General features: G+C 40.4%; 1 protein-coding gene across 5 annotated transcripts in view; it reads left to right on the top strand.

Annotated features, from left to right (window-relative positions):
- The first annotated feature begins 1239 nt into the window (after nucleotides 1-1239).
- Nucleotides 1240-22843, top strand: part of LAMP2 (lysosomal-associated membrane protein 2) — a 42483-nt gene continuing 20879 nt past the window's right edge. For 3 of the 5 annotated variants that reach the window (XM_011977186.1, XM_011977187.1, XM_011977188.1), the window contains exons 1-5: nucleotides 1240-1554; nucleotides 13868-13986; nucleotides 15071-15284; nucleotides 21051-21209; nucleotides 22169-22353. In XM_011977186.1, the coding sequence (XP_011832576.1) occupies nucleotides 1491-1554; nucleotides 13868-13986; nucleotides 15071-15284; nucleotides 21051-21209; nucleotides 22169-22353 (741 nt within the window). In that variant the 5' untranslated portion in view covers nucleotides 1240-1490. Of the gene's footprint in view, nucleotides 1759-13867; nucleotides 13987-15070; nucleotides 15285-21050; nucleotides 21210-22168; nucleotides 22354-22843 lie in introns of all 5 variants that reach the window. The other 2 variants (XM_011977189.1, XM_011977190.1) reach the window with 2 other exon arrangements.

The following is a 22843-nucleotide window of genomic DNA, read 5'->3' as shown; positions in this document are numbered from 1 at the left end:
GTTTTTGTGCCCGCAAAATTTTTCTCTTCTTTGTCAAGGAGCCAAAACGGAAATAGTCTACTATCTACGGCCCTCAAAAGTTCCTCCTCTCTCCTTAGCCTTAGAAAATACCGTCCGCCATAGGCATGGGCAAAGACTTCATGACTAAAACACCAAGAGCAATTGCAACAAAAGTCAAAATTGACAAATGGGATCGAATTAAAAGAGCTTCTGCACATCAAAAGAAACTAGCATTAGAGTGAACAGGCAACCTGCAGAATGGGAGAAAATTTTTGCAATCTACCCATCTAACAAAGGTCTAATATCCAGAATCTACAAGGAACTTAAACAAATTTACAAGAAAAAAACAACCCCATCAAAAAAGTGGGTAAAGGATATGAACAGACACTTCCCAAAAAAGACATTTATGTGGCCAACAACATGAAAAAAAGCTCATCATCACTGGTCATTAGAGAAATGCAAATCAAAACCACAACGAGATACCATTTCACGCCAGTCAGAATGGCGATTATTAAAAAGTCAGGAAACAATAGATGCTGGCGAGGCTGAGGAAAAATAGGAATGCTTTTACGCTGTTAGTGGGAATGTAAATTAGTTCAGCTGTTGTGGAAGACAGTGGGGCGATTCCTCAAAAATCTAGAACCAGAAATACCGTTTGACGTGTGCACACGTATGTTTATTGCAGCACTATTTACAACAGCAAAGACTTGGAACCAACCCAAATGCCCATCAGTGATAGACTGGATAAAGAAAACGTGGCACATATATACCATGGAATACTATGCTGCCATAAAAAAAAAATGAGATCGTGTCCTTTGCAGGGACATGGATGAAGCTGGAAGCCATCATTCTCAGCAAACTAACACAGGAACAGAAAACCAAACACTGCATGTTCTTACTCATAAGTGGGAGTTGAACAATGAGAACACATGGACACAGGGAGGGCAACAACACACACGGGGGCATGTCAGGGGGTGGGGGCCAAGGGGAGGGAGAGCATTAGGAGAAATACCTAATGCATGTGGGGCTTAAAACCTAGATGAAGGGTTGATAGGTGCAGCAAACCACCATGGCACATGTATACCTATGTAACAAAGCTGCACATTCTGCACATGTATTCCAGAACTTAAAGTAAAATTAAAAAAAAACAAAAAAAGACAGAAAAAGAAAAAGAAAATGCCGTCCGCGCATATCTCTTAGGCGCATAGGAAGGGTTGTGAACCAAAAAGCCAGGGCGTGGTCGCCCCGCCCACCGGCCTCTACATCACCACCCCTCTCGCCGCTTTCAAGCGCGGAGATTGGCTGTAAGCAAGAAAGAGCCCCGCCCCTAGTCTTATGACTCGCGCTAAAGCGCCGATTCCTGGCTTTTGCAAGGCTGTGGTCGGTGGTCACCCGTGCTCTTGACCCAGGTCCAGCGAGCCTTTTCCCTGGTGTTGCAGCTGTTGTTGTACCGCCGCCGTCGCTGCCGCCGTCGCCTGCTCTGCGGGGTCATGGTGTGCTTCCGCCTCTTCCCGGTTCCGGGCTCAGGGCTAGTTCTGGTCTGCCTCGTCCTGGGTGAGTTGTCGGGCCCTCCCGATTAGTCTGTCCGCCTGGGCCCGGGGCGCCAGTTCAAAGCTACAACCTGAAAAACTGGTCCGAGGGGGCGGGGGGTGAGAGGCTCAGCAACTGACACTGGGCGGCGGCGATTGGCCCGAGGAGGCGAGCGGTGACCTAGAGAAGGCCTGACAGAGGGATGGCGGGGAAGAAGGGCCCAGGAGAGTAAGAAGGGGCCGGTGACGGGGGGTGGACGCCGAGGGAGTAGGCTGGGAGGAGTGAAGCGTGGAGAGGGTCAGGGTGGAAAGAGTAACTTGGGGAAAACACTGAGGAGTGAGCGTAGGAGGGTGGTACATGCAGATTTTGGGCGCCAGAGACAATTAGGAGAGTCCTGGTTTGCTGAGATCAGGGAAGAGTTTTGAAGATGGTGGAAAAACTATGGGGTGAGATAGGAAATTAAGAGAGGAGACCATGCCTGCCTGGAGTAGCTTGGGGGAAGAGTGTGGGTGGGGGACAGATGGAACAGACAGGACAGTAGAGCCTGAGGGGCAGGGGCAGGGACAGGGTTGGGCATTTTGAAGGTTGGAATTTGAGGCTGTGAAGAAGGGGTGATTCAAGAGATTAGGAGTGATGCTGGGTTTGAGTTTGGTAGTCATAGTTTTAAGGGCGAAGGAGCCTAAGGTAGCTGGGGCAATTTCCAGGAAAGAAAACTTGGACCCAGCCTCTGGAGACTAAGGGGTTCGGTGGGAACTTTGATGGGGAGTGCACATCTGACTTGGAGGTATTAAGGATGTCGATTTTCTCCCAGTTTTGCTACTTCCTCCCAGCCAGACGCTGACAAAAAAAATCCCCAGACGTTTCAGTTAGGAGGGCCTCCCAGATGAGAGGTTTTGATAGACTGAGTTTGGTAGACTACCTCTTTGCCTTCAGAGTCTCTTGTTTTCTTTCTTCCCTATCACACTAGCCTATTACCTCATTTTTTTGGGGGGGGTGCAGGGAGCAGGTAGACAACTTGCTAAGGATTGGGTTGTTACCAGGGCCTCATTAGAATGGCTGGATGGGGCCGGGCGCGGTGGCTCACGTCTGTAATCCCAGCACTTTGGGAGGCCGAGGCGGGTGGCCTCACCTGAGGTCAGGAATTCGAGACCGGCCTGGCCAACATGGTGAAACCCTGTCTCTGCTAAAAATACAAAAATTAGCCAGGCGTCGTGGCACATGCCTGTACTCCCAGCTACTTGGGAAGCTGAGGCAGGAGAATCGCTTGAACCCAGGAGGCGGAGGTTGCAGTGAGCCGAGATCGTGCCATTACACTCCAGCCTGGGTGACAAGAGTGAAACTGTCTCTCTAAATAAATAAATAAATGGCTGGGTGAATGTTCGCTGATTGTGTTGTGCCCTAATAGGCAGTGGGTCCCTAACAGCTTTAATGCCTAAAAATGAACTTTGACTAGTGTCTCTTCCTGACTTGATTCATGCTGTGCTTGTTGCTACCCACCTGCTCTTGCTATTTGTGACTTAATAAAATAACATAAAGAACAGACCCAGATGGAAGTGGGGAAGAAATAGACTTATTAGGGGTCTGAGAAAGCAATGAGAGGTATACATTTTGTAATTCACATTTCAGTAGAATAAAATCAACACCCTGGAGTAGTCATTCTCCACCAGGGGACATTTGGCAACTTTTGGAGACATTTTTGGTTGTCACAACTGGGGGATTGCTTTTAGCCTCTAGTGGGTAGAGGCCAAGGATGCTGCTAAACATCCTAACTAAGCACAGGGCAGCCCCTCACAACAAATAATTATCTTCCTGAAAATGTCATTGATAAACCCTGCTCAAAAACCATAGTATTGGAAGGGTTCTTGATTATCTAATTCAGTGACTCTCAAGGACCTTTTCATGGGTCTATGAAATCAAACCTTTGGAATAATGTTAAGAAGGTATTTGTCCTTTTTGGCTGGGCACAGTGGCTCACGCCTGCAATCCCAGCACGCTGGGAGGCTGAGGCGGGTGGATCACCTGAGATCAGGAGTTCAAGACCAGCCTGACCAACGTGGTGAAACCCAGTCTCTACTAAAAATACAAAAATTAGCCGAGTGTCGTGGCACATGTCTGTAATCCCAGCTACCTGGGAGGCCAAGGCAGGAAAATCGCTTGAACCCGGGAGGCGGAGGTTGTGGTGAGCCAAAATTGTGCCACTGCACTCCAGCCTGGGCAACAAGAGCGAAACTCCATCTCAAAAAAAAAAGAAAGTATTTGTTCTTTGTCCTTTTCACGCTCATCCTCTCACCAGTGTACAGCGGAGTTTACCAGTGGCTACATAACATGTGATGACTTCACCACTCTGATGTTCTTGTATTTTATTCATTTCTCAGTTTTAATTTCTAATACTCTAAATGCCAATACATATGACTCACATAAACCTCTGTGAAGTCCTCAGTGGATAAGAAAGTAAAGGGGTCCTGACACCAAAACGTTTGGTAGTCCAGCTGTTCATAGGGTGCAGGAAACTCTTCTGTAGCACTTCTGAAAGGTGGCCTTGAGGCAGGCTTTGCTTGAATACTTAATTCGAAGCCTTAACTGTCCCTTGGAGCACTTACTGAGGGCCAACTGACCCTAAGAAAGGATTGTTTACAATGGAAAGTACCTTATCAGTGACTAGAACACATCTGACCAAGGCATCTGTTAATCAGTAGTTCCCTGCCAGTTGAATCTGTGCACAAATACAACACTGCTATTGTTTGGGGAAAGTGAAAAAAATAATAGTTGTCCTACTTGTTGGCTTTCATGTCATTAAATTTTTTTTGTTTTTTAATGAAAGCTTTTTTGTTTTGTTTTTACAAAAGCAGTGCTTACTCATTGCAGAAAATAAACATGCAAAAAGAAGCACATAAAAGAGCCCATCAGCTCATCTGCTAGTTTGCCATTTATTGATCGGGACTAACTAGATTCATCCTCTTGGAAAATTTCCAAGATTGATCCCCTCCACCTCCAAGTTCAGAGCAGGATTTGGAAAAGTAAATATTAATAATGTACCTAGATCGGATTTTTAAGAGGTTCCAGGATGAAATAGAAACCATTCTTCTATACAGCTGCATTTTCTGATGGCTACTGGTTCAGTGTGGAGCCCAAAGTCCTCCCATATGGCTTTTTCTCTCAAGAATTTAGCAGTTGCTTGGTGGGTTTTACGCAAGTTACTTTTCTGTATCAAAATGGATACCAAGAATAGGTTTTTGAAAACTCAGTAAATATTTGTAAAGTACCTACTATGTAGCTAGATCAATAAATATTTGTGAAGTATCTACTATGTAGCTAAAACTGTGCCTGGGTACTGTACAGGGTGCCAATGAAGAAGGACCTGTCCTAAATTTATAGTCTTATTAGCATTAGTGCTCTAGCTGTGCCAGTTTGACTTTGTAACTTTATAACTCTATCCCAGCTTCACCCGTAACCTTTTAAAAACAGCAGCTTTAGAGTAAGTACAGAAAAGGATTCTTAGAGGCTATATATTGGTCTTTTTCATAGAGATTAAATTATGCTGGTGTTTATTTGGATGAATTGTAACTGACCAGATAACTTTCCGAAGAGAAGCTATATGATTTAGAGGTGTTATAAAGTGGATAGTGAAAATCCTTTCTTTATATAATTGCCTAATTATGGTCCTTTTGTGACATCATAGATTTCAGGATTCTTCTGTGGTTATTGATTCTTATAACTAGCTTGACTTCTGTTTTTTGGTTTCTTTGTGTTTGTTGTTGTTGTTTTTTGGTTTTGGGTTCAGATTTTTCTTTTTTAGATTTGAGTCTTTTCTGGGTGGGAAAAACCTCACAGAAATATTCTTAGTGTCCGTCACTGGTAGGAGCCTCTCCCTTCCACACATGTTTACAGAATGCCTATTGTGTCCCAGCCACTATATTAGGTGAAAGTGACAGAGGAATGGATAAGACAGATGAGTTTCCTGCTCTCATGGAGCTTACATTTTAGTGGGAGAAGAAAGCTCAACAGATAAATAACATAATGTCAGATAGTGATAAACACTATGAAGAGGTTGGGTGTGGTGGCTCACACCTGTAATCCCAGCATTTTGGGAGGTCAAGGCAGGCAAATCACCTGAGGTTAGGAATTTGAGACAAGCCTAGCCAACATGGTGAAACCCCATCTCTACTAAAAATACAAAAATTAGCTGGGCATGTTGGCCGGCACCTGTAGTCCCAGCTACTCGGGAGGCTGAGGCAGGAGAATTGCTTGAATCCAGGAGACAGAAGTTGCAGTGAGCCGAGATCATGCTACTGCATTCCAGCCTGGGGAACAAAAGCAAAACTCTGTCTCAAAACAAAACAAAACCCTATGAAGAAGATTACACAGGTAATGAGAAAGGAGAATGAGTAGATGATAGGAATGGGTGATGGTGGATGTTCCTTCTTTATATTATGTGGTCAGAGGGCCTTCCATTATTGGGTGACATTTGGGCAGAGACCTGGGTGTTGGCAGGAGGCCAGCCATTTGACCATCTGGGGAAATAGGAATAAACCTTATCATTTGCAAAATCTTAGGTTACTAGCCTATTTTCCACTCTCTTTTGTTTCCTCCTAGTTTTAATCAAGTCTCTCCTATGGTAGCAGTCTCTAAGAGCAGAGACTACTTTATGTACTGTTATCTCCCATTTCCTACTTAGCATAGGGTCTGGTACATGGTTAACCCTTAGTAAATTTTTGTTGAAGATATTCATTGGTGGGCACTAGGGATATGATGGTAAACTAGACTCATTTAATCTCCCTTTTCTTCCATGAATTTTAAATGATGTTTTGCAAGAAGTACTTTTGGATTGAAAACTTCAAGATCAGTGCTAAGCAGTACAGATAATTATACAGTAATTTACTAAAGTATAATCCCATATAATAATGCTTACCTGTACTCCTTCAGATATACCTCCATAGTCTTGAAGGGGATGATATGGAGAATTAGGAAGTCCTTGGTGAGGAGAGTTAGGTTTTCACAAAGTTAGGTTTTCTCTGAGAGAAAACAAGCACTAAGATTTTTCTGTAGACTTAAAACATTTCATTTAACTGATAACTTTGATTTTGAGGTTCTACCAAATTATTCTAGTTATAGAGATATTGGAAAGGACAGGCTTGCATTGGTTTGTTAGTCATTGATTATCACATCTGATAGAGTTATAGATATTCAAATATGTCCCAAATACCAGATTAGTTTGTTAGTCATTGATTATCATATTTGATAGGGTTATAGATATTCAAATATGTTGCAACTATCAGATTATCACATCTGATAGGGTTATAGATACTCAAATATGTCCCAAAAGGACAGCTTTGTTCCCCTATATCTTTGGGTAGATTTTGTCTATAACCAAGGATTATTTCGTAGCACTGGAGCTGATTTAAATGACCCTTGATGCAGGAAGGCTGCTCTTCTTTCTGTAGTGCAAAAGCATTCTGATCATAATTTTTTATTAAAGTGATCAGAGATCCCCTCAGACCCAAAAGTATACTTTGTAAGTACTTGTTGGTATCCTGCTATGCATTGTGAAATAATTCTGGAGGTGTGCCAAACACTGCTCAACAATAAGCACTTTCCATTAGTTGAGTAGTATTGAATCTTGTTTCCTACCCACTCTCTGACCTTAAAACATTAAGTCATTTTATAGCTTAAAAACATATTTTTATTAACTTCTAATGCTCTTTTTCATGTGTTCGACATTCTTACTTTAAAATCATTTTACTTTTCTCTTAAGAAACTTACCAAAAAGCAAGGGTATAAGGTAACTGAATGCAATGAGTGTAACTATTATTAGGAATTATAAAGGAGAAGTGGTTAATCTGACTTAAAATCTGACTTAAACCTGTAGGAAAACCATCACTCTGAATAGAAAACAAAGACAAATAGGTACTGTATGCCTCTGTGTCCTGTATTTTAAGAAGACCTTTTGCTCAACATCATTCTAAATTCATGAGTTTGAGGATAAGAGTCCAGAATTTAATATGATGAAAGTAAACATAAAGCTAAAACTTGGGAAGGTTCCCTTTAGGTGCTGTGTTTACTAAAAAGGAGACTTGTAAATTGGTATCTAACTTGTTTGGCAAATTTCTTTTAGCTCTGAAGGGTTTATATGCTTTCAAAGAACCTATTGGAGAAATATGCACTGTAATTCTAAACAAGGGTAACCTGCCCAAAGTCTCACAGCTAGGAAGTTGGACTGCCAGATTTGAATTCTAGCTCTTCAACTCCAGAAATGGGGACTCTTAATCACTTCATTTTATGATCAATCCATTATATCTTAGATCATTGTTCCATTTCTTTTTATTGGTCTTGTTTTATTGCTAGCATTATGTTCTTCCCCCACCCCTAATTTTGTGTGTTTATATTTTTTCAGCTACGTTTTGGGTGAGATAGACTTGCAAAAACCTAGCCATTTTTTGCAGTGTCATACGCTTGGGGAAGTAAGGTCTGTGTTCTCTGTGAGAGGTATTTTTTTGTTTGTTTTGTTTTTGTTTTTTGACCAAGTCTTGTTCCATTCCCCCAGGCTGGAGTGCAGTGGAGTGATCTTGGCTCATGGCAGCCTCTGCCTCCTGGGCTCAAGCAATGCTCCCACGTCAGCCTACCGAGTAGCTGAGACCACAGGCATGCACCATCACGCCCGGCTATTTTTGTGTATTTTTAGTACAGATGGGGTCTCGCCATGTTGCCCAGGCTGGTCTTGAACTCTTGAGCTCAAGTGATCTGCCCCCCCTCCCCTTGGCCTCCCAAAGTACTAGGATTACAGGTATGAGCCACTGCCCAACCAAGGTCTGGGTTCTAAAAGAATTTACAAATGACCTTTTTGGAAAACAGGATTGAGAGGATATTTGACTTTGAGAACGTTGATTTTGAGGCATACCTTTTTCGTTTGTTTAGAGTACAAACTCTCAGCTCTAAAATTACACACTCTAGAATATATTCATCTATGGTTTTTTAATGTCATAAAGCCTTTTAACAATTGGGTATTGTAAAATCAAACACAGCAATAAGGATGGAAATTGCTTGCTAGAGACTTTTTAACAAAGTGTAAATATTTCAACTGTAAACTTACTTTGTGGGAAAAGCTCTGTTCCTAGCTTGAAATCCATGCCAAAATTTATTGAGGTAAAACCCAACATGGGGCTTGAGGGAATATCAGAAGACTTATAGGTTCAAGACTTGGAAGAGCTAAAGGACTGGCCTCTCTGTAATTAGATTAAGCTACATTTTGGATCCCTATTGCAGTGTGTTTTCACCTTGATATAATCAATCAGTATTTATTGAAAATCTAATATGCATTCAACACTACTTGAAATGATAGGAGATAGAGGAAAAGTAATACACATGGTGTCACCTACCATGACACACATGATAGGTGACATTCATATAAAAGACACACTGCTAGGGGTTGTGGCATAAATCAGATCATCTGGTCAAGGGAGCATACTGGAATTCAAATAAGTGACAGAAGTGTTATCTAAAGGGAATCTTGAATCTATCCATATATATCATTCATTCACAAACTTGGTACTTTTTTTATTAGTAACAAATTACTTGCTGTATATTATAATTTACCATGGCACACCAGTCTGTTATGAAGTGACAGTTGAAAACTGCTGTGTTGGAGCTTATGACAGTAGGAGGGACAGGATTTACTGCTATAAAATAACTGAATAATTCAGGATAATATAAAATATACTGAAATGGGATATGCATTATTACTGCTCCTTGAGGGCTTTTATAGTCAAGGAAAGCTTTGTGGAGAAAATGGCTACTGAAAAAAACAGATAGCATATCAGCCCAGGTTCTTAATTGTAAGGAAGAGAAATACAATCTGATTGATTTTAAGCAGAAAAGAATTTATTAAAAAGATACTGGGATGTAATGCATATCCTTTGGCACCACAGTTTCATTCCTAGATATACAGCCAACACACACACATACATGTGTTTACCAATATATGCAAGAATGTTTGCAACAGTGTTTATAATAGAATCAAACCAGAAACTATCTAAATGTCCATTAAAGGTAGCATAGATAAGTAGTTTCTTTTTCTTTTTCTTTTTTTTCTTTTTTTGAGACAGAATTTCATTCTTATTGCCCAAGCTGGTGGAGTGCATTGGTGCAATCTTGGCTCACTGCAACCTCTGCCTGTCAGGTTCAAGTGATTCTCCTGTGTCAGCCTCCTGAGTAGCTGAGATTACAGGCATGCGCCACCATGCCCAGCTAATTTTTACATTTTCAGTAGAGGCGGGATTTGGCCATGGTGGCCAGGCTGGTCTCAAACTCCTGACCTCAAGTGATCCGTGCTCCTCGGCCTCCCAAAGTGCTGGGATTACAGGCCGGAGCCACCACACCTGGCCTGTATTCACCTGATCATAGAAGGTTATACAGCAGTGAGCACAGACTGCAATTATGCACAGCATGGGTGAATCTCACAAAACCTAAAATTGAGTGAAAGAAACCAGACACAAAAGAGAGCATAGTGAATGATTTTATTTATATCAAGTTGAAAAATGGATAAAATTAATCTATAGTGTTAGAAATGAGGATAATGGTTACCCTTGCGAAGGGAATAGTAACTGGAAGGGGAAATAAGGAGGGCTTTGGAGGTGTAGTTGACCCTTGAACAACACAAGTTTGAACTGTGTGGATCTACTTATACATGGGTATAAGGCTCAAGCGATTCTCCTGCCTCAGCCTCCTGAGTAGCTGGGATTACAGGTGCCCACCACCAAGCCCAGCAAATTTTTAGTGGAGATGGGGTTTCACCATGTTGGCCAGGCTGGTCTTGAACTCCTGACCTCAAGTGATCTGCCCACCTTGGCCTCCCAAAGTGCTGGGATTACAGGTGTGAGCCACTGTGCCCAGCCCTCCTTATGATTTTCTTAACATTTTCTTTTCTCTAGCTTTATTTTCAAAACACAGTATATCATACATATATAACATACAAAATATGTGTTAATTAACTGTTTATGTTGTTGGTAATGCTTCCAGTTAACAGTAGGATATTAGTAGTTAAGTTTTGGGGGAGTCAAAAATAATATGCAGATTTTCAACTGTGCAGTGGGTCAGCACCTGTTCTGGTAATGTTCTGTTTCTTGATACAAGTGGGTTTGGTTTGTGAAAATTATTTGAGCTGTAGACTTAATATTATGTGCATTTTTCCCTTACATCTGTTATACTGTGCCTGTTTCTGTACATATGTTACATATGAAATGTTTATTAAAGGGGTATATTGGGTAACTCAGAATTTCTGGTGCTCCTGGCTATATATACCAAATCCCAATTCAGGATTCAACAACCCAGATCATGCCACTGAACTGCACTACCACTGCCAAGTGTGAAATTGCAGCTTGCTCTGCTGGCCTTGTTGCCTGGGAGCTTGATCCTGCTTCTGCTACTCCACACCTGCCTCCCAACCTGTTCCATTCCTGGCTCCATTTGCAGCCCTCCTTTCAACGTGTGGGGTGGATACCTTTGTTAGGCAGAGCCTAGCACAAGTGGTCCTCCTTACTGCAAGGGAGTCTGTGAAAGCAAGTATCCAGTGTTTTCAGCTTTTATAGTGGGTGGTGATTTCTGCCAGAAATTGTAACAAGGGGACAAGGGGTATTTCAGATTTGGGGCAACCAAAAAGAGAGGAAAATCCATCTTTGAGGTGAGCATTTAGGCCAGTAGAAGAAAATAGACTTCAGGTGTTAGGAACAATAGAAGCCGAGGGTAGAGGTTGAATAGAGTATGGCATTTGAGCCCGGTGGAAACAAGTTTAACTGGATTAAAGGGTGTGCTCTGGGAAAATAGTTTGAGAAAAGCTGAAGCAATAGGATGGGACAAGATTAAAGATTACTTTGAAAGTCAGGCAGAGGAATTTAAATTTCATATGGGAATTTTGGAACCAGTAAAAGTTTTTGAACAAGCAAGTGTCGTAAAAGGAAATGGTGCTTAAGGATTGTTAATCTGGCAGCACTTCTAGGGGTATCTAGGCATTGTTTGTCATAATTTAGGTATGGGGTGATAGATTGGGAGTAGAAATAAAAGGCAAAGATTGGATTTAAGAGAAGATTTGAAGGAAAAAAAATCAACAAGACTTCTTGAAGAGAAAGAAGTAGAGGCTATTTCTGAAACTGAGCTTGAGTGACTGACCCACTCTTCATTTAGAGCTAGCGAGGCTGAGGAGGGACCCAGTTTGGGGGAAGTAGAAGAATGAACTTTAGTTTGAGAATTGCTGAGTTTGAGATGAGAGATATTGAGTAAAAGTGGTCCCTGTGTGGTTAGAGTTGGGGACCAAGAAGTGGAAAGAATTGTACTCCCAGGCATAAAGGCTGTGAAGGGAATGGAACAGAGTGTGCCAGAACCCTCGGGGTGTTTCTGAGCTCTTGTTTACAGGCCACCAGGTATACTATCTTGAATTTGATTTCAAGTGATACGTTTGAACCACAACCTCTACCTTCTGTTTCATAAAACGTCAGTTCTCACACCCCAAGACACATTGATGCTATCACTATTATACATGGTCTTCTTCCTGTTATTCTAATATCTTTGGAAAGAAAACGATTAATACATTTGAGGCTTTTCTTGGTTATTTTCAATACTTTTGAATGCTTTGAATACAAGGAGAATAATATACTAAAGCTAGAGACCTTAAACAAGACCAAGAAAGACTGAATATAAAAAGCAAACCTCCAGTTCATTAAAATTGTAAGTTGGAGCTCTTGGCTCCACGGCAGGGAGCCTTGGATCAGTAAGTGTGACAGCTCCCTTCCGTATTGTACTTAGAAAAGAATGATCATAAAACCTACTTAGGCCTCTCAAGGTCTTTTTGAGCCTTAGCCAGTGCATTTAGTCACTGTCAGTAACCACAAGCTTTAGTATAATATTCTGGCTTGCAAAGCAGCCAGGTCTCCAGAGCATGACGATAGGCTCTTGTGTACGACTTGAATGCTGTTGCCGAGGCATACCTTCTTGATATTCATCTTAGCACTTTTCTCTAGTCTATAGCATGTCCGTACCTGTAGATGACAGTGGATTGCTCAGATATTATTAAAGAGTATGCAAGTATCTTAACAGGAAACAGCTTACTCTTTGGGTAATGTGTGATACAGTGAAGAAAATCCCTTAAATGGTTGCTCAATATTTATGCTGCTGGCATGTGTGCTGGAATATTTTTTCACCTCTGAATTCGTATTTTGAGTCCTTGGGCTCTTCAGTTTAATAGGTAATGTTTCTGTGTTTAAGTGTAGAAGATCAATCATGCTAGCTGAAAAGTCCCAAGGCTTTTCTGTCTCTGTAATATTTCTCTGCCTAAAGAGGTAGCAGGTTGAAAATTTAGGAAGTAACTTTGTGTCAAAAAATTCATCAGCCTTTCTAATCAATTAGATTTTAAAGTGAAACAAAGTGATAAACTTTGCATTTTTAAGAATTCATGTTTTTCTTACGGATTTAACAGCCCTTTGCAACTCTGCTTCCTTGGTTACATGATACTCGGAAAGAATATCTGATCACATCAGAATAAAATCGTTTGAGAAGACATCCATGTGTCATAGGTTATGTACCTTGCAACAGGATTTAAAGCAACAAGATGATAGAATCTATCATTATTTTTGCAGAGAATGTTTCACCAGCTGGTTTGAGAGGAGTTTTACACCCCTACCAGGCTTTCTCTTACCTCATTTACCTCAAAAATCACAAGTCCTAACAGGCAAACTGTAATAGCCTAAAACAAAACTAGTAAGGTATAAATGCATATGGAAATGATTATTTGAAGGCAAAAGGCAAATAAATGTCACCAGTCTGAGCCATTACCTAGGCATCCTAGGTCTAGTAACCATTCTTTTGGTAAGGGATAATGCCAACTTTTTTATCAATAGGATTCTGTTAAAAATAAAAAGAAAAACAGTCAGCAGGATACTATATATATACACACATACATATATATACATATGTATGCGTATACATATATATGTGTATATATATAGTATCCTGCTGACTGCATGTATATGTATATACATACATATGTATATATGTATGTATATATATGTGTGTATATATGTATGTGTATATATATAGTATCCTGCTGACTGCATGTATATGTATATACATACATATGTATATATGTATATATGTATGTATATATGTGTGTATATATGTATGTGTATATATATAGTATCCTACTGACTGCTCACATATATGTATGTGTATACAGAGATATACTTTTGTTTCATTTTAGAGCTGGTTGAACTTCAGTGGTGGATAGAGCTTGTTTTTAATTTATATGTATTTTTGTAGTACAATTTTAAAATCTTATTTTTTAAAATAAATCCAGGAGCTGTGCAGTCTTATGCATTGGAACTTAATTTGACAGATTCAGGAAAAGCCACTTGCCTTTATGCAAAATGGCAGATGAATTTCACAGTACGCTATGAAACTACAAATAAAACTTATGTAAGTATATATTTTAATTTTTCTTTGAGTTTTATAGTAGGAATTTAATTGACTTTTTTAATCCTTTAGATACATGTATACAAATGAAATTCCACATTGACTGACTTAATGCTTAAACTCTGGGAGTTTTTTTAAGCATATACACTCGGAAGTTATTCTGTTTAGTGTTAGAATGAATATTTCTTCTGATTCATTGGTTCTTGGGAGTTTTTGTAGGACTTGATTAAGGGCAAATGATCTGAAGATGACTATATGGTGTTCAGGTCTAACTATTTCTGTAAAGTGTTTAAAATGTACTAGCACCAAAGCTTGCCCTTTTAAAAAATAGCTTCCCTTCTGGGCGTGGTGTCTCATGCCTGTGATCCCAGCATTTTGGAAGGCCAAAGCAGGAGGATTGCTTGAGCCCAGCCTTGGCAACATAGTGAGACCTCATCTCTACCTAGAACAAAATTTAAAAATTAGCCAGGCATGGTGGCATATACATGTAGCTCCAGCCACTTGCCAGGTCGAGGGGGGAAGATTGCTTGAGCCCAGGAAGTTGAGTCTGCAGTGAGCGATGGTTGTGCTACTGCACTCCAGCCTGGGCAACAGAGCGAGACTCTAGCTCAAAAAAAAAAAAAAATGCTTACTTAGGTTGGTACAAAAGTAATTGCCATTAAAGGAACAAACCACAATTACTTTTGCACCAACCTAAGTAAGCGATTCTTTTTGGCACAAACTGCAATTACTTTTGCACCAACCTAACACTAAAATCTCCCCCTTTTTGGTGTCTCCTCTTAATCCCTTTGCCTTCTTATTTTCTTTTTGTTAAGGTCGTGACTACTTACAACCTAATGTTTTTAAAAATCAGTTTAAGAACAGCAGCTCAAGCCAGTTTTCCTTTTCTTTTTAGACATACATGAATTTATCCAGAGGAGTGGTATGTAGCTGAAGAATCAGGGACTGGTTTACACAGCAAACCAGGCAAAGGGCAACCTGGCCACGGAGAATGTATGATTTAGGCTGAAGTGGCATGCCCTGCATAAATGGTTGGTGCTACTTGCTCCCTGTTTGTTTCTCACCCCCAAATTTCTATTTCTTTTAGAAAACTGTAACCATTTCAGACCGTGGCACTGTGACATATAATGGAAGCATTTGTGGGGATGATCAGAATGGTCCCAAAATAGCAGTGCAGTTTGGACCTGGCTTTTCCTGGATTGCGAATTTTAGCAAGGCGGCATCTACTTATTCAATTGACAGCATCTCATTTTCCTACAACACTGGTGATAACACAACATTTCCTGATGCTGAAGATAAAGGTAACCTTAAGAATGGATGTGTGTTATGTTCTCTTGCTTTTTATTAATGATAATGTAAACAATTTAAAAATTGTTATGAATGTCTGTCTTCCTAACTAGCATGGAAACTTCATGTCTTTATACCCCTCCCACCGACCCCATGCGTAGCACATATGCCGCCATCCAACACACTGATGATATTTGCTGTCATTGCTTGAGTGACTTACTGTATACCAGGTATTACCCTAAGTGTGTCACCTGCAGCATCTCACTTAATTCTTAACAGCAACCTTGGGAAGTAGATGCTGTTTTATTTTTATAGGTAAAGGAAATGAGACTTGATAAGATTAAATGACTTCCAAACATCTCACGATCTAGTAAGTGGGTGAGCTGGTGCTTGAAGCAGTCTGTTGACCTGCAGAAGTTGTATACTTAACTCTTATTGATTTCATTCAGTAGTGGGCACGAAACAAAGGTTTGATGAATGAGAAAATGCTTTACTAATAGCTACTTTATTTTCAAGATGGGGAGTCTCACTATGTTGCCTAGGCTGGTTTCGAACTCCTGGGTTCAAACGATCCTCATGCCTCACAGCCTCCTGAATAGCTGGGACTACAGGCATGCACCACTGCACCTGGCTACTAATAGCTATTTTAAATGTGTACAAGTTAAGTAACTTGAGATTAGGAGAAATGCCTCTTGTTCAAATCTTTTTATCCTTTAGGTTGGATTTTGATTGAAAAGCAAATGATGATTAGTTAAAGGTATAGTAGTCCCTCATTACACTCAGGGGGTATCATTCTAAGACCTCCAGTAGATTCCTAAAACTGCAGTTAGTACGGAACCCTATACAGGAAATGCTATGTTTTTTTGATCTGATAACCAAGATGGCTACTAAGTGACTAAATGGATGGATAGTGTAGACAATGTTGATATACTGGATAAAGGCATGATTCATGTTCCTGGTTGGGCAGAGTGGGACAGCAAGAGATTTCATCATGCTACTCAGAACGGCATACATTTTAAAACATGAATTGATTACTTTTGGAATTCTCCACTGAATATTTTCAGAGCTCAATTGACCATGGGTAACTGAAACCAGGGAAAGCAAAAACTGGATAAGGGGAGACTAAAGTCAACATTTGCTGTTATTTTAAGACAATTTCAGGTCAAAATGAACTTGGGAAGGCATCGGCAATTAGGCCATTCTAGTAATTCCCAGAACTGAAGTGCATGTTAAAATATTTTGAAGATATAGAGTGTAGAGGTTTTATTTTATTTTATTTTTTTGAGCTGGAATCTCACTCTGTCGCCCAGGCTGGAGTGCAGTGGTCTGATCTCAGCCCACTGCAACCTCTGCCTCAAGCAATTTTCCTGCCTCAGCCTTCTGAGTGACTGGGATTACAGGTGTGTGCCACCACACCCGGCTAATCTTTTTTAGTAGAAAGGGGGTTTTGCCATATTGGCCAGGATGGTCTCGAAATCCTGACCTCATGATCCACCCACCTCAGCCTCCCAAAGTGCTGGGATTACAGGCGAGAGCCACTGTACCTGGTCGAGATTTTACTTTTGTTAGGGATGTAATTCTCTTCTTTCTCCCCCTGCCCGTTGAGACTGAGTTAATGTGGTATTTGTAGTAGCTTAGCTCTTCACACAGATAGTGTTTCATTTTGACCCCAGAAACACAGGTAGATGGGCTTTAGTTGCCTAGACCTGGGGATTAATAACTCATTTGGACTTATGGATATCAAAAGATCATATTTGAAAGAACCAAAGTAAATAAGCTCATGTAAAACTTGGGAGGTATTGCAGAATGAGACTTGGAGATCAAATCCTAGTGTTCTTTTCACTAATCTCTTAGTTTGAGAGTATAACTAAAGCAAATGGTTATTGCCTATCTTATTAGTTTATCTTTGTACCCTGTTTTACCTTTCAGAGCTAGTATAAGATTTGCCCCTCACTTTCAAGTAGCCTAAGAATGAGCTGGGGAGACAAAGCTAAATGCTATTCCTGAGTTACATGGAAAAATTGGAAAACATTGAGCTCAGTCTGATTTTGTTGTTGTTGTTGTTTGCGTTTTTGTTTGAGGGAGTAGAGGGTTCATAAATCTCTTCTGACAGTGTGAGGAAAACTTTAGACTCCCTCTGAAAAAAGAAAAAGTACACAGTAAACTTTGCATATGGAACATAGTCCCTGAACCCATATGTAGATCCCTGTGGTTAAGAGTGCCTGATTTAGGTCGAGCATGGTGGCTCATGCCTGTAATCCCAGTACTTTGGGAGGCCGAGGCAGACTGTTCACTTGAGCCAGGGAGTTCAAGACCAGCCTGGGCAACATAGTAAGACTTCGTCTCTACAAAAAAAAAAAAAAAAAAAAAGACTGGCTGATTTAAAAGTGTTCCCACAAGTGGTCCTGATTAGGAGGAGTGATAAAGGAAGGCTTAGTGTGTGTTAGAGTAGTGAGAAAGCTTGGTAGAGAAGTAGGACCTGAGCTGAAACTCAGCTGATGGTAGAATTTGAATAAGTGGAGGATTTTGAGCAGGATGTTTCCAGCAGGGGGAAGCATAGCATATGCGGCAGTAATTGGAGAGCTGCCTGATTAAATCAGAGGCTGTGTGTGTAGCAGAAGGAAAATAAAGTTGGTTAAATGCAGTGGGCCTAAATTATAGGGACCTTGGAAGCCAAGGAAAGACATTTAGCTTCATGGGGTAGGCACTGGGGAATCATTTTAGGTTTTTAAAGCAGGAAAATGATATAACAAAAGCAGAGACAGTAGCTTATAAAGAATATTCTGCAGGATTAGTTGAGAAGTGAGGAGACTGCAGGCAGAGATACCGGCTTAAGAAGCTGTTATAGTAATCAAGGGCTGATGTAATAAATGCCTGGACTATGGGGGCAGCAGTTGTTAGCAGTTATTAGGAGGAGGTGTTTAATCTGACATATTTGGATAGAAAAACTATGGACCCTGAAATGTTAACACTTCTCTCTTTCCCCCTTTATTTAAAACAAAGGGAAGATTACTTTTTAAATTAGTACCTTCTGTGTAATAATATTTGAAACTATTTGGAATGCTAAATGGCTTCCTGAAATGGACTATTGATAATTGTTTTTGATATAGTTCAGTGTTTCAAGAATACTAATTTATGGCCGGGAGTGGTGGCTCACACCTATAATCCTAGCACTTTAGGAGGCTGAGGCTTGTGGGTCATTTGAGGTCAGGAGATCCGAGACCAGCCTGGCCAACACGGTGAAACCCTGTCTCTACTAAAAATACAAAAATTAGCCAGGTGGTAGTGGCGCGTGCCTGTAATCCCAGCTACTTGGGAAGCTAAGGCAGGAGAATTGCTCGAACCCAGGAGGCGGAGGTTGTGGTGAGCCAAGATTGCGCTACTGCACTCCAGCCTAGGCGACAGAGGGAGACCCTGTCCCCTACTCCTCCCCCCCAAATACTAATTTAGGCCAGGTGCAGTGACTCATGCCTGTAATCCCAACACTTAGGAAGGCCAGGCAGATCGCTTGAGCTCAGGAGTGTGAGACCAGCCTGGGCAACATAGTGACACTCTGTCTCAAAAAATAACAATAAAAAACCACTAATTTATTTTTAGGCATCTGATAATTGAAGTAACATTAAAGTTGCTTTATTCTTTTTAAAAATTTTTTCATGATTAAAATATAGAAATGTACTGGCCAGGTGTGTTGCTGGCTCATGCCTGTAATCCCAGCACTTTGGGAGGCAGAGGCAGGCAGATCACCTGAGGTCAGAAGTTCGAGACCAACATGGCGAAACCACATCTCTACTAAAAATACGAAAATTAGCTGGGCGTGGTGGTGTGTGCCTGTAATTCCAGCTACTTGGGAGGTTGAGGCATCGGTTGAACCTAGGAGGTGGAGGTTGCAGTGAGCTCAGATCACGCCACTGCACTCCGGCCTGGGCAACAGAGCAAGACTCCATCTCAAAAAAAAAATTATATATATAAGTTACATATATAATAAGGGTTTCTTAAAAGGCCCTACATATATATATACACAAATATTCTATATATATAAAGATTATATATGTATACAGAGAATAATATAGCAGACCCATATGTACCCATTATCCAGAATTCATAAATGCTGTTTTTTTAATGTCTGTGTCACTGTTTGATTAAAAAGATAAAACGTTGACGATACAGTTTATATTTCCTTTGTCTTCACTCCCCAGACCCATTTTCCTCCTTGCCTGCTAAGAGGCAAACACTTTCACGAATTTGGGGTATAACCTTCCTGTCTTTATGTTTGTTTTTCACTACATAAGTACATGTTCATAAACAATACATAGTTAAAAAAAGCTATTCATAGTATAACTCCAATATGTTTGCAAGTTGTCTTTTCACTCATTTGTTTTTGAAGTCGGTCTATATACAGCCAGTTCACGTATCTATTCATTTTTGTTAATGGTGAGAAGCAATTCTGGGAAAAATGTTCTAGTTCATTGTTTTTTGTTTGTTTGTTTGTTGTTTTTGTTTTTTTTTAATTTCTATGGCCATTAGGGGGTGCCAAGGCAGCATTATATGGCTGCTTGCTACATGATGGAGAGGCGCAGAAGGCGGCATATATTAAGGACCTTGGATACTTTTCCTTTCTTGCTACTTCTCCAAAAGAAGCCAAACCACTTAGGTGACCATCATCTTTTGAAGTTTCACTATACGCAGGCTAATAAAAACTATACGAAATGGCTGTAACTTACTGCTTTCATATTCTGAAGATTCCCTGAAACTGAATCATCTTTAAATTTAATCCAGGAAGAGGTTCTATAAGCTCATTGGAGTTAATATAACTTACTTGGGACTAGTAAAACGAAAATAAGGATTTACTATACAAATCCATGATTAATCCATCTCTCTTGCTTCCTTAGTTACAGTCACTAAGTCCTGTTGATTCTACCATAGATAAGTGTTTTCAGTTTGGCTTCTTTGCTCTCTTTCTGCTGCCCCACACCATCTTAGTTTAGGCAACCCTCCCTTACCCTTCACCTTAACCAGACCATCACCCTCTGGTTTCCCTCTTAAGTGGCTTCCCTGAAAAGTTTTCCCCCATGCCTATCCCCTACAAATTTGCTATCTTCCTTAAAATAAATTATGCATGTGTCATTTCCTGCTTTAAAAACGGAAGCTAGCCCTCCACTGCTAAAAAGAAAAGCCCAAACTGGCCTTAGGTCATAGAAGATGCTTCAAAGTGTCATTACTTGCAACTTGTCTTTCCTTCTCAACCCCCATTTATTTTTCTTTTTTTTCTTTTTTCTTTTTTTTTTTTTTCTTTTTTGTCTTGAGACAGAGTTCTGCTCTTGTCATCCAGGCTGTAGTGCAATGGGCGATCTCGGCTCACTGCAACCTCCACCTCCCGGGTTCAAGTGATTCTCCTGCCTTAGCCTCCCAAGTAACTGGGATTACAGGTGCCTGCCACCACGCCCAGCTAATTATTGTCTTTTTAGTAGAGACAAGGTTTCACCATGTTGGCCAGGCTGGTCTCAGACTCCTGACCTCAGGTTATCCATCCGCCTCAGCCTCCCAAAGTGCTGGGATTATAGGCGTGGGCCGCCGTGCCCAGCCCCTAACCCCCATTTCTTCTTCCCCCTTACTCCTTATCCACAGTGAACTGGTCATGCCCTTGAGCATGCTATACCCTTTGTCACTTTAGGCCTGGGGTAGGGCAGGCAGAGAGAAGAAGAAAGCCTATACAAATATATTTACATTATCATTTTTCTCCTACCTTCTTGGAAATAGCCATTGTTAATCTTGTTTTATAGGAATTATTACTGTTGATGAACTTTTGGCCATCAAAATTCCATTGAATGACCTTTTTAGATGCAATAGTTTATCAACTTTGGAAAAGAATGATGTTGTCCAGAACTATTGGGATGTTCTTGTACAAGCTTTTGTCCAAAATGGCACAGTGAGCACAAATGGTGAGTACTTAAAGTATATATTTCTCTACTTGGATCCTAATTTAAGAGTAGAGTATACCAGGTAGCCTTCATTGAAGTCATTATCTGAAAGCATTTATGTATTAAGGTTTATTCATAGCTTCTACTAGGCTATAAAGTTTTTGTAAATAATAGCAATTCGTATTATTGTGGAACTTACAATTTAAAGTTTTTGATGTACAAGTTGTGGAATAGTCTTTAAAAAGACACTAGCTATACTGTTCTCAGCTGATAAAACCTAATCATTGTTTGAACAGCTCCTCGGATAGCTTGATTATCAGCTTTTTTTTTTTTTTTAGCAGTTCCAAGACCAAAGCTTAGAAATCAGATGCATGTTCTAATCTTGAATTTTTAAAGTTGATTTTGTAATTTTTATATAGCTTTATGGAAAGGTAATAATTTCTCATTCACCAGTGCTGGAAAACTACTGACACTTCCTAAGAAGAGGTTGAAATGCCTATGATTTACCATAGGGCTAATGCAAATAAATGGTTCATTTGTATTTAAGTCCTTTGATGATTTCTAAGCTTTTTTCTGGTAAACAGTATCCTTCCTTATGGTGGTTGTATGTGGGAATAAAGAACCAAAAAATTTAAGACTTAAATCTCTGAATTTCATATCAGGCAGGCAAAGTTCTTTGGGAATAAAAAGATTTAAGGGTCTGAAAAAGATGAGTATGTGGCCATGTGTGAGCTGATAAAGCATATGGATGTGTCCTGAGTTTGTCTGCTGTGTCATAACTCATATAGATAGTCTGTATATGAAGCAGCAGTTTAAGAACCTCTGCCTAATTTAGTTTCACATATACTAACAAGATATTCTCTTCCCCTAATATAACCCTTTTGGACTTCTATTATGAGAAATTTTTTTGGTTTTCCCTGGCCTTATGAATTAAGAAAATGTCCACTTTGGTTTCTTTTGTCCCTTTTTGCTTGTTTTAGAGTTCCTGTGTGATGAAGACAAAACTTCAACAGTGGCACCCACCATACACACCACTGTGCCATCTCCTACTACAACACCTACTCCAAAGGAAAAGCCAGAAGCTGGAACCTATTCCGTTAATAATGGCAATGATACTTGTCTGCTGGCTACCATGGGGCTGCAGCTGAACATCACTCAGGATAAGGTATAGGTGTCTATTTTTATCAATACATCCTTTTTGTATTTCATTTCAAATATTCCATATCCTACCTTCAGCCCAAAGGTAGTAGAATGGTTCAGTTTTTTGTTTTGTTTTGTTTTGTTTTTTTGAGACAGAGTCTCGCCCTGTCGCCCAGGCTGAAGTGCAGTGGCATGATCTTGGCTCACTGCAACCTCCACCTCCAGGGTTTAAGCGATTCTCCTGTCTCAGCCTCCTGAGTAGCTGGGATTACAGGCGTGCACTGCCACGCAAAACTAATTTTTTTGTATTTTTAGTAGAGATGGGGTTTTACCATGCTGGCCAGGCTGGTCTTGAACTCTTGACCTTAAGTGATCCACCCGCCTCGGCCTCCCAAAGTGCTGGAATTACAGGCATGAGCTACCACACCTGGCCTGATTAAGTTTTAAATGGAGATTTTATGTTGGCTTGTTGAACTTTGATTAGTTAGGAGTTACTATAACCATGAAGTGTTAAT

This window comes from Mandrillus leucophaeus, unplaced genomic scaffold (genome assembly GCF_000951045.1).
Source record: "Mandrillus leucophaeus isolate KB7577 unplaced genomic scaffold, Mleu.le_1.0 Scaffold174, whole genome shotgun sequence".
NCBI lineage: Eukaryota > Metazoa > Chordata > Mammalia > Primates > Cercopithecidae > Mandrillus > Mandrillus leucophaeus.
This window is presented reverse-complemented; position numbering and strand designations above follow the sequence as displayed.